Source organism: Epinephelus lanceolatus, chromosome 11 (assembly GCF_041903045.1).
Source record: "Epinephelus lanceolatus isolate andai-2023 chromosome 11, ASM4190304v1, whole genome shotgun sequence".
NCBI lineage: Eukaryota > Metazoa > Chordata > Actinopteri > Perciformes > Serranidae > Epinephelus > Epinephelus lanceolatus.
In genome coordinates, this window is record NC_135744.1 from 36,030,715 (window position 1) to 36,047,628 (window position 16,914).

The window sequence follows — 16,914 nt, forward strand, 5'->3', positions numbered from 1 at the left end:
TTGTGGACCATTACCTGCCACAAAGAGAGAAATGTGAATGGCTCGTTTCTCCTCTGACATGTCACATACCTGTGTACTGCCACGGCTCGGCTGTTCAGATACTTCTGGGCAGTCATGACACCAACGAAGAGGAAATTATTGGACCTGGAGCTGGGCTTCTCAGTCGCCGGTAAACCACGTTATCTTGTGGTGGCCATAGCGTTCCGCCATATTCCTGTCTGTGACCCCCGTTCAACCCACAATCAGCAGGATTTGCCTTTCGTTTCTGCTGCTGGTTGAAATCTGTACTCGCACAGCGTGCTCCTGAATGATTTCTTTTGCTCACGCAAAACTATTTTTAGTCGCAAATGCTCGCACCGTAGAGCTCTATAGTGGAAAACAAATCACTGTAGCATATATAAACAAATCTAACCTACAAGTAAAAATAAATTAATAATAACTTTCACTGCTCAAAGATACTCAATAGCTCAGCTAATACCTGAAATGTCACTGGAAAACAAACCACTGCAGCAGCATATTGAGTGCCAGGTGGCCAGCGCGTACCGTTATTGGACGGCGCATGGACACTCACCCTCTTGCGATTGGACTTTGAACTTAACCCACAGTACTGGTACCGTGAGGTACAGTAGTACTACGGTACTCTAACATTATGGTATCATATGTACCGTGGTGTACCGTTGGTACCAGTACACCGTGCAACACTAAGAGAGTGTAGACAATGTAGAGAGTTTGGATTTTGAAACCTAGCATGTGTGCTTTTTTAGACTTAGAGTTAAAGTTAGGGTTAGGGCACAAAAACAACTAATTGGTATTTAGAAGGGAATTTCTGACCAGTTTGGAACACTTATGACTGCGATAATAAAACCAAAAGTATTACAGCAGAATACATGTTTTTGCAAATCACTGACATGTTAAATTTGTATGTTTCATATGTAGTGGGTATGTCTAAACTTTATGTTTCTTCACCTTTTGGTTTTCATTTTGAAGTTTTGACAGTGCTGTAGTTAACATGTGGTTAGGTTTAAGCACAACAACCAAAAATCATGTTTTGGCCTAGAATACCGTTGGGTCACTACAAACACAGTTGGGCATGTCCTGAACTCTTGCGTAATCTGAACTACATCATATGTATGAAACAAACAAATGTAACACATCTGCAGTAGAGTGCAACAATACGGTATATTTTCCAAGTTTTTTTTTCTAACTTTTGAAACTTACAACATTAGCAAATCTTGCTTAGACTAGGTTTTTGACTGAGTTGTTGCCTTTGTGTTTTGGGTGTGTGGCAGGATGCGGCTTCTTTGTTGTCAGCCTGTTATTGTTAGGGTGTTTCCAGATGGCAGTCATAGAGTTCCACATAATAGCTGGAGTGGTACCAAGCAGTTGCTGGGGGGGCATTTCAGGAGGTTTCAATGATCTGTCATTTGTGTTGCCAGGACATTGTTAGGTGGTTTCCAGAGCGTTTGGAAGGGCTGCTTTGGTGATAATAACTGCTACTAGGGTGTTTGAGATATTTGCCACAGCAGTTATCAGTGGCTGCCACAGTGAACTATGTGAGCTGGAGAGTTGCTAAACATGGAATACTGCAGCACCAAAAGGCACACCAACAAAGTCAGCAACTAGCTGGAGAACATAGCAGAGCATTCAGTGGCTAAAGGGCCAGGATACGTCTCTCGGGAGTTGGTAGGGACCAAAACAAGAGCTAAAAGAACAGCAAATACTGGACTAAGATTTGTCAGGTGGCTAGCTGAATGTGTAAATGAGCAACTGTTACCTTACAATTTCACCACATCAACTTAAAGCCGCTACAAGGAACTTTTAACTGGATATGCAAAAGTTTCTTGTTTCTGCTGATGTCTGTGCGTGACCTACAACAGCAAATGAGACCATCGGTGTGAAGATAAGCTATTTCTATATAGTGTATATTAATACCTTTAGGAACTGTCTCCGGGTCCGCCCCAGGTCGCTTCCAGGACAAAATGATTTATGGCACTCAGGCGGCACACGTCATCTTACCTAGCTGCTTACATTTATAGTGACTCTTATAAACAGTCGCTATTCCTCCTCCTCGACCCGACGTCCGCGGGAAGTTAAAATAGCAGCAATCATCGGGTAAAAGTTCTGTGAAAGCACTGGACTCACCAACAGTCAGCCACGTCTCAGTCACACAGAGAAAATCCAATCCTCAGGAAGTCAGGAAATCCTTCAGGATAAACGTTTTGTTTGCAAATGTTTGCAAAGATTGTTAGCAATCTAGCATTTACCAGCCCAATCCTGGCAGGAGCCGGCGGGTCCACGGCGTTAGCTGTCCAGGGAGCCACACACAGAGGCCGCAGGTTGCGCAGATTCACCCCGAGAACGAGGAGAGCAGGGGCCGCAGGGCTGGAACACCTCATCCGGGCCGACGACAGGTACCAGCCAGGCCTCGACAGGGTCCAGCGAGTGCTGAGAAATAAAGAGGCGAGGCACTGCTCCATAATCAGTCCAAGAAGCCGTGGAAGTGCTCGCCAAACAGGTCTTCAGCCTTACCAGCCGACGGCTGCGTTTACCCCGGCAGCGGTGGCGCTTACGCCGGAGAGGTGGAGCTGGGGCGCGGCAGAGGTGAGCTGGGATCCCCAATAGGAGCGGGGGCAAAGTTTTCCCATCTTGTTGTTTCATTCATCCCCAAAACAAACAAATGCAAGAGCCAGGTAAGCGTCTTTACGACAATACGGGCTAGAGCTCATGGGAAATGTAGTCTTCGTTCCAGCAAAACACTACCGCTTTTGACCACAGGGTCGCCAAAATCAACAATTAAAGTTCCTTGTAGGGGCTTTAAGATCATATTATGTTAATGTTGTGTTCTCAACTTGTTTTTTCTGCCCCAAGGTGCAGGTTTAAGCTACTTAGAGATGCAGTAAAAATCACGTGATAATCAATGTAAAAGAAAGAAGGATGACTGTCTCGGCACTATGGAGAAAGACACAAAGAGAAACTGGGTTTAAATTCATTGTTTGCATGTAAGGGACACAAACAGTTTTTTCTTTCACACCATCCTGTGATGACATGCATTAAAAAGAGAAATAATGTATGGTTACAGTAAGCCTCTCTGTCTTATTGCACCTGCAAGTGACATTTAGTCCACAAAGGATAAGACAAAAATTGATTTGAAGAGGCGGCACAGAATTATTGGAAAATCACTTACAGGTAATCAGTATTAGAGTCAGGGTAATCAATGGGCCACTAGAAGAGATGGAGAGCTCCGTGTGTATCCAGGTTTATGTGTGTCACTAATTAAACGTGCATAATCAGAGTTTACTAATTAGAGCAGGAATATCATCAGAAGCAGTCAAACAGTTGTAGCTCAAAAAGAACTTGTTTTATATTTTTCTATCGAACAGCAGGCTCAGCTGTAAGTGCTGACATAAAATATGAGTCTGGACTGTTCAAATTACAGTCAAGTGCACACTCATGATGTCTGCACACTCATACAGCATCCATCATTTTGCAAACCTTCTCCTTTTTGTCTAGTGTCCTTGACTTAAGGATCAGGGATTCTTTAAATCATTGGGATATTATTCAATGTATGACATATTAAAACACACAATTTTTCTTGGACCACAGTGCATATAAGTAGTAACGCTACAATTAAAAGCTTTCCACAGCTTCAGATAGAGATATAGGAAGCCCAGATAAGGACATCGAGAAATGCACATGTGAGGCTCTCGTCCAGCAGAGCACTCCCAGTTGGTTTGTCTCATTAAATGGAAGGTTTAATTCAGCAGTTAAAGCGATTAGCTTTTGAACTGCTTTTTTATAAGCAACAAATAAAGAGAGAGAGAGAGAGAGAGAGGGAAAGACAGGGAGAAAGAAACAAGTGGTGAATGTTACATTACTACAGTTATTGTTACTGTTCTCTCTGGAAGGCCATTATTCCCAGCAAGCTTAGCTTTAATCCTTCCTTCCTTACGTCCTTCCTTTTGTCCTTCCTAATTTCCTTTTCTTTCTTTCTTTGAAGAAAGCAAGGAATGAGGAAAGGACCTAATTTCCTTCCTTTCATTTCCTTTCCTCCAACTCTCCTTTTACTTGCTGTAAATAACAAACGCTTTCTTATTTTTTTGAATCAAGATTAAAAAAGCAACAACCTGAGATCTGCTTTGTAAATGACACCGCTGCTTTATGGGGAAAGGACATATAAAGGTGGTGTTTTTTTGTAAGGTTCTGTCATGCCTTTAGATCTATGAAAATGTCATTATGACCGTATCAGAGAGAGACACTACATCATACCTTATGTCCCGCCTGTCACATCTCTTGTGTATCACATCTATCACTGATGTCTGACAAATCATATACAGCATCCCTCCTCTGTCTCTGTCTGGGTCTTTGTCCTTTCGGTAGTCTGCATCACCCATACAAAAGCACACTCTGTCCTTCCAGTCTCTGTCTGGATGTTTGGTAGTTATGTAGTTATGTTCATTCTGTGTCCATTTGAATTTTCGTCTGCGATTTTGTTACAAATAGGGTCTCTCAACCAAAAACCCACAAAACAAGACTGTGGCTGTCACTGCATGCATGCAACATTATTACACAATGCACACTCTTTACCTTCTGTTCCTTTTTTGTTCACCTTTCAAATGTAAATACACAACTCCCTCTCTTCTCTCTCCTTCTCTCTGTTTTCCTGCCCTAATTTAGTTGATGGCTTTTGGTGTGCCAGTGGCTGCTCCCCCGCTGTGACAGCACCTGTACAGAGCCTCTCTGCTGGGCTGTGTGACTGACTGCTCTGGGCAGGGAGTCAGCCATTTGTCTCATAAAAAGGCTTCCAGGAACTTGGAGTTTTGATGGCCTATCTAGCTGGAGGAGGAGTAGTGTGTGTGTGGGGGGGGAGCAGCATGTTATCGTACTTGCGTGTGCGGTTTTGCATGTGATCCTTCTCTTGAGGATAAGGGAGTGTGCCCTTGAATGCCCTTACTTAAAGGGAAAGTTCACCCCAAAATCAAAAATACATCCTTTCCCTCTTACTTATAGCGCTATTTGTCAGTCTAGATTGTTTTGATGCGAGTTGCCAAATGTGATGTCTCTCTTGATGCGAGTTGCCAAATGTGATGTCTCTCTTGAATATAATGAAACTAGATGGTACTTGGCTTGTGGTGCTCAAAGCACCAAAATATTTGGAAAACTCAACAGCAATGTCTCTTTCCAGAAATTATGACCCATTTACTCAAGATAATTCACAGACATTGTTGTGTCCCACCAACTGTTTCACTGCACAGAACTAAGTGTCCATCTACTGCTAACTCACCTAGCACCACTGAGCTAGTTAATGGTAAGGCTCAGCCATGGAGGATGCTATCAATGTTTACAATACATACTGTCAGGAGTACAAGCCTCTTGTGCACAAGTAGATGCACATTTCCTTCTGCATGGTGATTCATTTGGTGGGTGTAGTTTGATAAAAAAGTAACAAGGTCTGTGGATTTTCATGAGCAACTGAGGCATGATTTCTTGAAAGAGACATTGCTGTTGAGTTTTTCCAATTGTATTTTTTTATTATTTTTTTTGGCGCTTTAAACACCAGAAGATGAGTGATATCTGGCTCCATTATTTTTGAGAGGTGGCAGACATCTCTATGGCCGATATCTCCAACACTCTGCAACTCAAACCATAACAATCCAGATTGGTAAACAGCACTACAGGCAGAGGAAGAGTATGCATTGTGAATTTGGGGGTAAACTGTCCCTTTAAAAAGATTAAGGAAATTCCCTAAATAGACGACATTTTGAAGTCCCAAGTTTGGAGTTAGTTGTTTTATCTGTGTGTTTTATTTTGGATGGGTACACACAAAGAGCTGATATTGGTAGGTCTTGGAAAACTGTCATTTGAACAAGCAAATGAAGAAATTTTCTCTTCATTTTCTCCCGTGGTCTCGTGTCTCTGCTAGCCTGTCTCTCTGTCTCTCACACACACTTACACACACAGAGTAGACTCATAATGATGGTGTATCTCTATGATCTATCTCCTCACTGCCTCCTTGGGAGAGTGAGAAACCACCTGTCTACTTGTCCTGGCACTACAGTAGTGTGAGGACAGCCTGGCATGACAGAGCCGGATGTTCTCACATGATTAAGTGGGCCAAATATGTATGAGTGCATGGAGCAGGTGGAGACATCAGAGCACAAGTGTCCTCTAAGTTAGGTCGATTTCCTCATCTGGCATCTTATTAAAGAAGATGAAAATAACATGGGGAGAGCAGTGTGTACAGTCTACTGCCTGTTGAATATTTGTACTATACTGTGTGTGAGCCAGCAGGTACAATGAAACATTAAGTCGTTATGTCTCTAACCAGTGACACCAAAATAAATTTGTGTATATCAAATGTAATCAATTCAGATGCTGTAGGTGGGACTAATAAGGACTGATGATCGCTCCGGACTTTCCATCGCTTTTTCAGAATTGCCTGCAGTGATCATGGAGTTGGTGATATTCTGTGTTTGTCTCTGTTCCAGAACGGCCAGTTGCAGCAAAGATTGGATAATGTCCAGAGAGACTTCATTGTCTTCAACAGAGAAAAGTAAGAAACCTCTATTATCTGCCCAATACGTTCTCTACAAACAATAACAAAATTGGCATTGTAAATGTAAATGTACATTATTTATATAGCCCTTTACAACAACCCACGGGTGAACCAAAGTGCTTTACAGAATATAACATAAAATTAAAACACATTGTAGTGTTTCAGGAAAGCATCACAACTGTCAGTGTTGTGAAACTAAAAAAATATCTTAGAAACATTACATTCTTTTAAAATGAAAGAATATACAATATAAAATAAATATGTTCAGTATGGTTAAAAATGTTCTGTAGTTTTTAGACTGTAAAAAAAAAAAGTTTTCCTTGCTGGCTGATGAAAGCATGTAGGATGGTGTAAAAGGACAGCAATGTGGCTATTTGTGGCAAGGGAACTGGCCCATATGTGGGTGTGTGATTAAGGCAAAAACAGCGACTGTTAGAAAGAGTTCCCCATGTTGAAAATGAGATGTTTCTGGAAGTAAATCCAAAACAGACTAAATTAAAGGCAAGTCAGAGAAGAACAAGATGAGTGGTCTCCTTTGTGGTGCAGGGAATCAATTCCCCCCAAATATCCAGTTCCAAATAATTACCTCACTCCACAGGTGTGAACTATCATGCAATTATGGGCTGTATTTAAGCACTGTGTCATTTAATGATTGTTGATATGTCTTGAAAAGGGTCTTTATGACTAAAACGTCAACTCTTTTTCAAATCAATGCAGAGGTGCTAAGTGTGTGCGCGAATTGACTTTTTTCTTTGGAAGTCGAGGAAAAACACCATTGATCTACATGAGTAAATGTTTACACAGCAAAACAAAAGGCAAACAAAAAAGATACCAACGCTTATGGCAGATTAGGATTTTGAGGAAAATATGAGGTGGGACCTCTTCATGTAAAAGGTCAAGATGGCTGTCCAGTTGTGTGCCGGCTTTGGCTGAAAGATTGGACTTGAGGATAGGAAGATAGTTGATAAAAGTCTATGAGAACAGATAGTCCAGGGGGTTATAAATTTAAAAGCATTAAGCATGATTGAGTTCAGAGAGCACAATTCAAACGGATGTCAGAAATTTAAACATGAAATGTGATTCACATGAGTGAGGAAGTGTATGGTGATTAACATTCCAAAACAAGGTCAAACCGGTTGTGAAACAACACGGAGGAAAGAAAGACAGACAGACAGACAACTTAAAGGGATACACTTCCAATTTTCAACCAGCTTTGTATATTAACAACGTGGGTAGTATGTGCAAATGAACAACCATCTTATCAGCACCTAGTCTCGCCACCAGACAATCAGAGATCTCTGCCTTCTGATAGTCTGGGGACACTCCTTTCTAAAGTGTGCTTAACACACCAGAGAAAACAGCCAGCAACAAAGCAACGGCTCTTGCATTTTTTAGACGGACAAGCCCTCCCGGAAATGTGCGCTCCTCCTTTTCTCGTCCAAGCTTGAAAATGGATGCCAAGAGATTTATCTCCATTTTATCAAACATGTCCCCATTGTGGAAATGAAGGACTTACAGCGACTTTGTTTAAAACTTTTAACGCAGTCTGACTATGTTTACGAGCACAAGAGTTCAGCGAGCCACCGAAGGACCGCCCTGTGGATTTACTATTGGTTCTGCAACGTGGGGAGTTTTTTTAAACTCTGAAATTTTATCCGCCCATCTAAACACAAAATCAGGGAGAAAGGCATCAGTCTTTAGTTAAGCAAAGCATCTAAAGACTGACTTGTGAGTCTGATCAGCACCCACTCTTGCTGCTCATTTCCGAGCTCAAAAAAAGAGCCAGATGATGCCTTTAGAAGTTTTCGCTGGCTCTAGGGCTGTAACTCGAACCACAGCCTGTATTTCTGCATTTTCATATGCTCACCACCAACAGTTTCATGAAAAGACCATCTTTCCAGCAATAAAATACTCCTTTAACTAGTAAGACAGAAAAGGCCTAAAATAAAAAGACAGTAAACGTATTAAAATCATTGACGTAGTATTTGTTTTGAGGAGGAATACATCAACTTCAGAGAGTAAAAAGTCTTTTTTAGGGCTACAAATCAGGCTTAGGTTACTTTGGCACTATAAGTATGGCTTAAAGATACAGATGCAAGCCAAACGGTACAGTAAATTGGCAAAATGTAGTGACAAATGGCTAACTTTGGCCATCACAAGTCTATGGGAAAGAAAAAATGCTAACATGCCAATGAAGTGCTCTAATGATGATGTTCTTTCCTCAACAGGTCAAAGAAAGCATCGGTGGACTCAGACTCCTCTGAGCTGTCCATAACTGAGAAGAACAAGGCAATAGAGGATGGACAGAACAACAATGTTGAACCGGCTGCCTACTTATCTGGATAGGTCTGATGACCAGAGATCCCTAGGTAGTCCCTTACCACTTGCACCTGCCCACAGCTTGTAGATCAGCAATTTACACCCTATTGTTCTATCAGTACAGGCACTCAGATCTGGTCTTCAATGTTCCTGCACCACTACGTCGTCTATACAAACACAACTGCGGTATGCACTTGTGCTTCACTGTTCACCCACATAAACCAAATCAAGAGCTCAAGAAGTGCAGGAGAGAAATGGACTCCCAGAGCAGCAGCCATGTCAGCCAGACCCAGGCTTTTCGCTTTCCTGTCACCAAGAAGAATGACTCTCAGCAGAGTGTCACTCATATCATGCTCCCTTACATCACTCTGGTGCTCTAAGGTCTGCTCAACCTTTACTCCGGGCAGTGTGCTGAAGTGAAACGGAAGTCACTCCCCTGCCAAAAAAGGAGACAATGCCACACCTGCTCAGCTGTTACAGGAAATAAAGTCTGACGTGATCAGCTATGGCTGGAAGCTGTACGCACTGCTGCTGTCTTGGGCGGAACACTCAGATTTTTAATCTCAGCGATGCATTTTCTGGTTAATTACAGTTATTTAAATGACAATGGTTCTCCAGTACTATATGGAAATAGACTTAACGAGGATTGGCATGAGGAGTTAGGTTGGCAGTAGTGAAATACAAAGACTTGGGTGGATGGCTTTGTCCCATGTGGTCTACAAGACTTGAGATTCGAGCATGAAACTAAGAGTACGACACATTAAAATGGAGAGGTTAATTAGGTAAAATGAGGCCTTTGTTTTTAAGACAGCAACCGCAGATTTTTCTAAGATAGGAAATGAAGAGATGAACTGTAGGCTTGAGCATGAATGGCTCACTTTATCATAGCAGCAGATACAGTACATGGTTATAGTGGTCATTATGCTTAGCTTTGCTAGTCAAGCTAACAAAGATAGTACGATTGCAACATTTGGTGAATATGCCCCAGCTCCATCAGCTGCAGATAGAGTCTTTAAGTTATTATTCAGTCAACACAGAAATCTGAAATACAGATGACAAACTCTGGTTTTAAGGTTAACCTTTAAGGTCCATTCTTGACCTTGGAGGTTTAAGTTAAGATGCTTCGTCAAGGCTACCAGGTGTTGTTGAAGCTTTGGGCACAATAAGTACGAGGACCTTCTAATGAAAGTTTTTTGTCAAACTGGTTTAACGTGCATTAAAGCACTGACATTTCAGACTAACCTTTGCCTCAATCTGCAACTGACCAGCTGGGTCTCCACATAAAGCTTTATAGCTATGAAAACGTAGACAAAGGTAGATGGTAGATGTTAAATGTTCTGCACTGAACCTGCTTTGCACATGCTTCTTCATCAACTGTAGCATTTATGCACAGAGAGACAAAAAATAATAACTTAAAGCTGTGAGTGACTATTTATTCCCTTAGGGATGGTTTTATAGACAAGGATTAAGCTGAGTCCTAGATAAGATTTATTTTTCATTCAGTTACTGTCTGCAATGAAATTTGTTTTTGTCAAGTAATTTTTTTATGTCCTTCCTCTTTTGTGTTGAGTACAACCAATTACACGTGCCACCGGATAAGTCTGTAAATCTGTATTTGCAATTAAATGCTCTCATAGAAGAATACATTCTGCAACAACATGCTTGTGCAGATGGTATTTAATAGTAATTCAGTACCAGCTGGATAACACAGGGGAGAAAAAAGTTATTAATATTGATTTGCACATACAACCCTAATTCCAAAAAGTTGGGATGCTATGTAAAATGTACATAGAAACAGAATTCAATGATTTGCAGGTCATTTTCGACAAACAGTAGGGGAAATATGTATTCTATTCAAGGCCTCAATTTTCTTTTACATTAAACAAAATTTCCAATGCAGCTATTGACATGAAATATAGATCAAATTGTTAACGTTTCAATCCACAAAAATTAAGTGCAATAAAGTTAAATGACAAAGGAAAAATGTATTAAACAGGCTAACTTAAATTTCAAGACGGGCTTCAAGACACTTCCTGTATGAAGAAATTAATCCCTCACAGTGTTTAGGTGGGATTGTGGCCCATTCTTCCACACAGAAAGTCTTTAAATCTTGAAGATTTTTGGGGAGGCACGTTAGATCTTGAGAAAGACATTTCACTTTTAGAACTTTAAAAATGATTGTCCTAGGTTTCTCAATGCTTACTAAGGGGCTGTCCACACCAGCGCGGGTATTTATAAAACCGTGACTCTTTGCTCACGGTTTGGCCTTTCATCCACACGTAACTGCAGTTTTGGGCCCCTGTAACCAGAGTTATTTGTAACCGGAGTCCAGGGTGAACTTTTTGGAAAAGTCCGGTGTCAGCAGTCATGTGTGGACAGGATAACCGCAGTTATTTTGTCTCGTCTCCATTGTATGATGTCACAGTGTACGACGTAAACAGAAAACAGCTGTGTTATTACCCGATCCAGTGTGTGCAAGAGACGATTTGAGGATGGACCTAAACAAAATACTGCTGCTATTTAGCAGCATATCAGCACTTTGTGGCTGTATCATACAACTAACGCTACTCAACCACATCCAGCAACAGAGGTGCAAGAGTGTGCTATTACGGAGACTGCTACTGCTGCATAATAGTACGGTTCTTGTTGTTTTTCTGGTAATGACATTTTACTGCCTTCTGATTGGCTACAATGGCCTTACAGTTAGGAGTTATATCGCCACCTACTGCTTTGGCATGTGTATTACATTGCTTCATAGTGGAATTTGCGGTGTCATGTGGACGGGGGTATTTTTATTACACCGCTCGTATGGACGCAGATTTTTTAAAAACTGGAGGCCAAAAAAGTTCAGTTTTAAAAATACCCGTGCTCGTGTGGACTAGGCCTAAGTGTTCTTAAAAGAACAGGGGGTGTAACATATTGGTAAACATGCCCCTACCTGTTTTTTTGTTGAAGGTGTTGCAGGCATCAAATTTAGAATTTAGAGTGTATAATTACAAAAAATAATAGAGTTAATCAGTTTGAACATTAAATATATTTCTTTGTATGTTATTCAGTTGAATAGACAGTGGGTCGAAAAGGATTCACAGATCTTTGCGTTCTATTTTATTCATGTTTTACACAGTGTTCCCACTTTTTTGGAATCGGGATTTTACAAAATTGTTCACAAGAAAACGATGTAAATAAACAATACCCAGGCCAGGAAATACCCCTTCTTCATACAATTTGATATTAAATGTAAGACTTGTAAGCTAAAATCACACCTGCCTCTGAAGTTTGCAGAGGGTTGCCTTATACACTAGATATGGCACAGAGCTGGTTCCCTTAAACTTTACATGTCGGTAGCAAAAAACCTGAGCTTTTTTCGCAATCACTAATTAAATGTGATTTCTACTAATGTCTCGTCATTCTATTGACCTTGATCTTATCTTTCTGCAATACAACTAAATCCTTTCAAGTCTACGATACTTGTGATAATACTTAAAACACATTTCACTCTATTCAATTCATTACTGTTGGCACTTTTCTATTGAAAATTGGTACAATGTTTTGACTTAAATTTGTGTTGTTGTCGTTGTTGTTGTCATTGATGTAATTTTACAGATCCAAATGTCCTGTATAAGTTGTAAGATATAGTGGGATAGTTAAACAGGTGGAGTGATCCCGGGTATACCTGGGGGAAATTATATTTGTGAATGATTATCTTACTTTGTTTATATATTATAGGACTACCAGATGGGTTGGGTTCAATGCAATAATCCTCTGATGTGGCAGATTCAACCTTTCCAAAAAGTAAACTTATAAAAAAGTAATTGACAAATAGTATTTGACCCAGGTAGTACCGTTTTTCAACAAAACTTGTCTACCTAAAAATATATATTTAGTCTCGGAGCAAAATTGTTCCTCACCTGTGAATTTCATTCCTCTTAAGGTTTAATTGTCCCTCAGTTGTCACTGTGTGTTTATTGTATTCAAATGTGATGGATTTGCAAACTATTAAGGTGTGCCTTAAATAATGACTTTCTTTTTCTGAACCAATCTGACAATGCCTTGTGCTTTATTTCACTTTATGTCTTTCTGAATTACCATACTTAATTGAATAAGGATTTTAAGTAAAATGAGACAAGGAATGGCATCAGTAATAAAAGCTTTTTCAAGGTCAAGAATGGTGAGAGGATGTAAAAAGGGGAAAAGGATGTTAATCATGATAAAAGGTCTTTATCCTAAATAAAATTATATGATCTGGAGCGTATGTGTAGGTTGCTCTCCACTATCCTAGATAATACTGCCACCCAATGTTTAATGATAAGTAGTGCAGCTAGTAACCTACAGAGAGGTGCAGGGACTCGGTATGACCATCCATGGTTAATATGTAAAGACTGCTGAGAACACAATGTGGGGTAGAGCACGCACATCCAAGATATTACAGGTGCAGGACCAACAAGCAAACTGTTTATTATATAAGATCAACGAAAACATTGATCTTATATAATAAACATTTGAGGAGCTACAAAAGTGTGCGGACTTCACCCCTTTTTTTTAATATGTAAAGACTTACACAAGGACAAGCAATGAAAACATTTTAAATATGACTCCTCATCCCCAGTTTCAGTGGCTGCTGTTTATAAATCACGTGAATTTGGTTTAATGTGGCAAAGTGTTCCAATGTGTCTCAGGGCATTCCTTGATAATGCACCCTCAGCAGCAGACATGCACCATATGCTCTTTCAATTCTCTGCCTCGCCCACACACACCCAGAGTTAACAGATTTGTGTCCACTACTTCTCTAGGTCATCTAGAAGGCACAGTCCCGTCTCTCCTCCACAGTGGGCTGAGCTGAGGCAGCACATTTCCACATTAATGGCTGATCTGAGGGGGATTTTCATTTGATAAACGCTTCCCCAATCTGCTTGGAATCGCCCCAGATGAAAGCAGCAAATCTCAGTACATCACATAAATGGTTAGAATATACTGTTATCTACTAACTGTATACACAGAAACACTCATTGAAAGGAAACATTTGGACAACGACTAATCTACATTACCCTCTCTGGAAATATTTTCTCATTACAGTCACACACTTTCTTACTTTGTAACCAGCAACGCCAACGAGCAACAACCACACACACATCACCCTTGTTTAAATTGAGGTTGCTGACTCATCTCTTGTTCCAGACCTAGTCTGCATTTTACGATCGTCATCTCTGCCATTTGACATGATTACTATGATGTCATGAGACATTTACTCAGCATTAAACAATGCATGTGGGACATTGCAGCAGTTTTACAGTTGGACCTCACAGTGAGGGGTGAGTGTGTGCAACCCCCGCCACTCGGGGAACACAATGGGACTGAGTGGATATTTTAGTCATCCTGTTAGTGTGACCACACAGCCAGAGAGTTATGGATGTGTTGTTTTGTTAAATTATTATCATTATGTGCGCCTTCCTTACCGGTATGCCACATTTACACAATCTGAATACACCACAGCCTCCGTGACAAATATGATAAGAGTGTGTGATGCAAAACCAGTCCTAATGATTATTCCTATAACAGCAATGGAAAAGTAAGAGGTGTAACTTACCTTTGTGAAATACTTGAGTTTTGATGTTCGCCCAAACTGCCATAAGTGTGAGGCACATACTCACCTTTGACTTAAGTTCACTGCAACTTCTTCAGCAGTTTTCTTCTCTTACAATTCCTCCCTGCAATATAGACCAAAAAAAACACTCAGATGTCCTTATATTTACCCATACTTTATCACCCCAAGAACTGAGCAGGCGATAATGTTGTTCACTATGGCTACAGTAAGCTGCAGCAACTTCACAATAACAGCCTTACTAAGCTAGTGATAAAAAGAAGAAGATATACTTTATCAATCCCAAAGGGGAAATTCAATATATTCACTCTACTGTCATATACACAGAGGCCCAAAATACACACACACATGCACAAACAGGACCTATAATTAATTAAATGGAGGGATGTCACGGCAAGGGGCTGCCCATGGACAGGCACTGTGGTGGTTGGGGATTTGGTGCTTTGCTCGGTGCGCAGGAGGCGCCTCTCCAGCCACCAATCCACGCTCCATATTTGGTCTGAACAGGGACTTGAACCGACAACCCTCCGGTTCCCAACCCAAGTCCCTATGGCAGGGGTGTCAAACTCATTTTTGTTCATGCGCCACATACAGTCCGATTCGATCGCAAATGGGCCGGACCAGTTAAACCACTAAATAACATCCTATAAATAACAAACACCTCAAAATTATTCCCTTTTTTCTGTTTAAAAAAGTACACTTTAAAAACACTCATCTATTTAAACCCCAGGTGACAAACAGCCTGTTATGTATTCAGAAGAATAAATGAAATTTCAATAATATATCTCAGTATCACGTTCACTCTGTTGACTACTCATTGTCATTACATGTGCATTTTTCTGTACATTTCCAGTCCTGTGTAGTAATCCTGACATCACCACATCAAACTAAAGTAAAAGGTCAAGGTGGAAAAGCCTATGAGGCAGCTAATTACTGTTCACCTTGCACCTGAAACCTGGCACCGCTTAGCCTCTTAGCCCAAGTGCATTGCCATTAGGTGTGCAAAGTCATCCAGTGGGCCAAATCAGACCCTTTGGCGGGCCAGTTCTGGCCCCCGGGCAATATGTTTGACACCCCTGCCCTATGGACTGAGCTACTACTTCTGCCCTTTATTGTTGAGCAGCAACAGGAAGTGTTATGTTTGCATTAACAAAATATATATTTATTATCTCCAATTACTGTACAGCTGTTTAGATTTACTGCAATCAATGATTATGTTTCATTTATTTTAAACAATGTCTAACACTATGAATATACTTGCAACAATACACATAAACAGTGAAATTAACTTGATTTAAATTATAGATTGTGAGAAAAAGCATGTTTAGAAAAACAAATCCAAAGAAAAATACAGTCAGGTCCATAATTATTTGGACAATGATACAGTTGTCGTCATTTTGGCTCTGTACACCACCACAATGGGTTTTAAATGAAACAATGAATACCTGCTTAAAGTGCAGACTCTCAGCTTTCATTTAAGGCTTTTTTCAAAAATGTAGTATGAACCGTGTAGGAATTACAACCATTTCTTCACACAGTCCCCCGACTTTAAGGGCTCATAAGTATTTGGACAAACTAACATAATCATCAATTAAACAGTCAGTTTTAATACTTGGTTGCAAATCCTTTACAGTCAATGACTGCCTGAAGTGTTGGACACATAGGCATCATCAGATGCTGGGTTTCTTCCCTGGTGATGCTCTGCCAGCCCTTTACTGTAGCCGTCTGTACTTCCTGCTTGTGTTTTGGGTGTTTTGCCCTCAGTTTTGGCTTCAGCAAGAGAAACGCATGCTCAATTGGATTCAGGTCAGATGATATGACTTGGCCATTGCAGAACATTCCACTTCTTTGCCTTAAAAATGTCTTTGGTTGCTTTTGCAGTATGCTTCAGGTCAATGTCCATCTGCACTGTGAAGCATCGTCCAATGAGTTTTGAAGCATTTGGTTGAATCTGAGCAGATAATGGTGCCCCAAACACTTCAGCTTTCATCCTGCTGCTCTTGTAAGCAAGACAAGACTTCACTAGAATAAATACAGAGGGCTTATTACAAGATGCAAACCATTGGTTAGCCTTAAAAATGGAAGGCCAGATTAGAGTTTGTCAAAAACCATCTAAAAAGCCTGTACAGTTGTGGAACAGCATACTATGGACAGATAAAACAAAGATCAACTACCAGAATGATGGGAAGACAAGAGAAGGAAGAAGGGAAGGAACTGCTCATGATCCAAAGCACACCACCTCATCAGTGAAGCATGGTGGAGGTACTGTTATGTCATGGCCATGTATGGCTGCCAGTGGAACTGGTTCTCTTGTATTTATTGATGATGTGACTGCTGACAAGAGCAGCAGGATGAAAGCTGAAGTGTTTGGGGCACCATTATCTGCTCAGATTCAACTAAATGCTTCAAAACTCATTGGACGATGCTTCACAGTGCAGATGGA

The 16,914-nt window shown here is 40.6% G+C and overlaps 1 protein-coding gene across 1 annotated transcript in view; it reads left to right on the top strand.

Annotated features, from left to right (window-relative positions):
• stk32a (serine/threonine kinase 32A) overlaps positions 1-13,115 on the top strand; it is a 92,728-nt gene extending 79,613 nt beyond the window's left edge. The window contains exons 12-13 of the mRNA XM_033633613.2: positions 6,486-6,550; positions 8,782-13,115. Of these exons, the coding sequence (XP_033489504.1) occupies positions 6,486-6,550; positions 8,782-8,899 (183 nt within the window). The 3' untranslated portion in view covers positions 8,900-13,115. The remainder of the gene's footprint in view (positions 1-6,485; positions 6,551-8,781) is intronic.
• Positions 13,116-16,914: the final 3,799 nt, after the last annotated feature.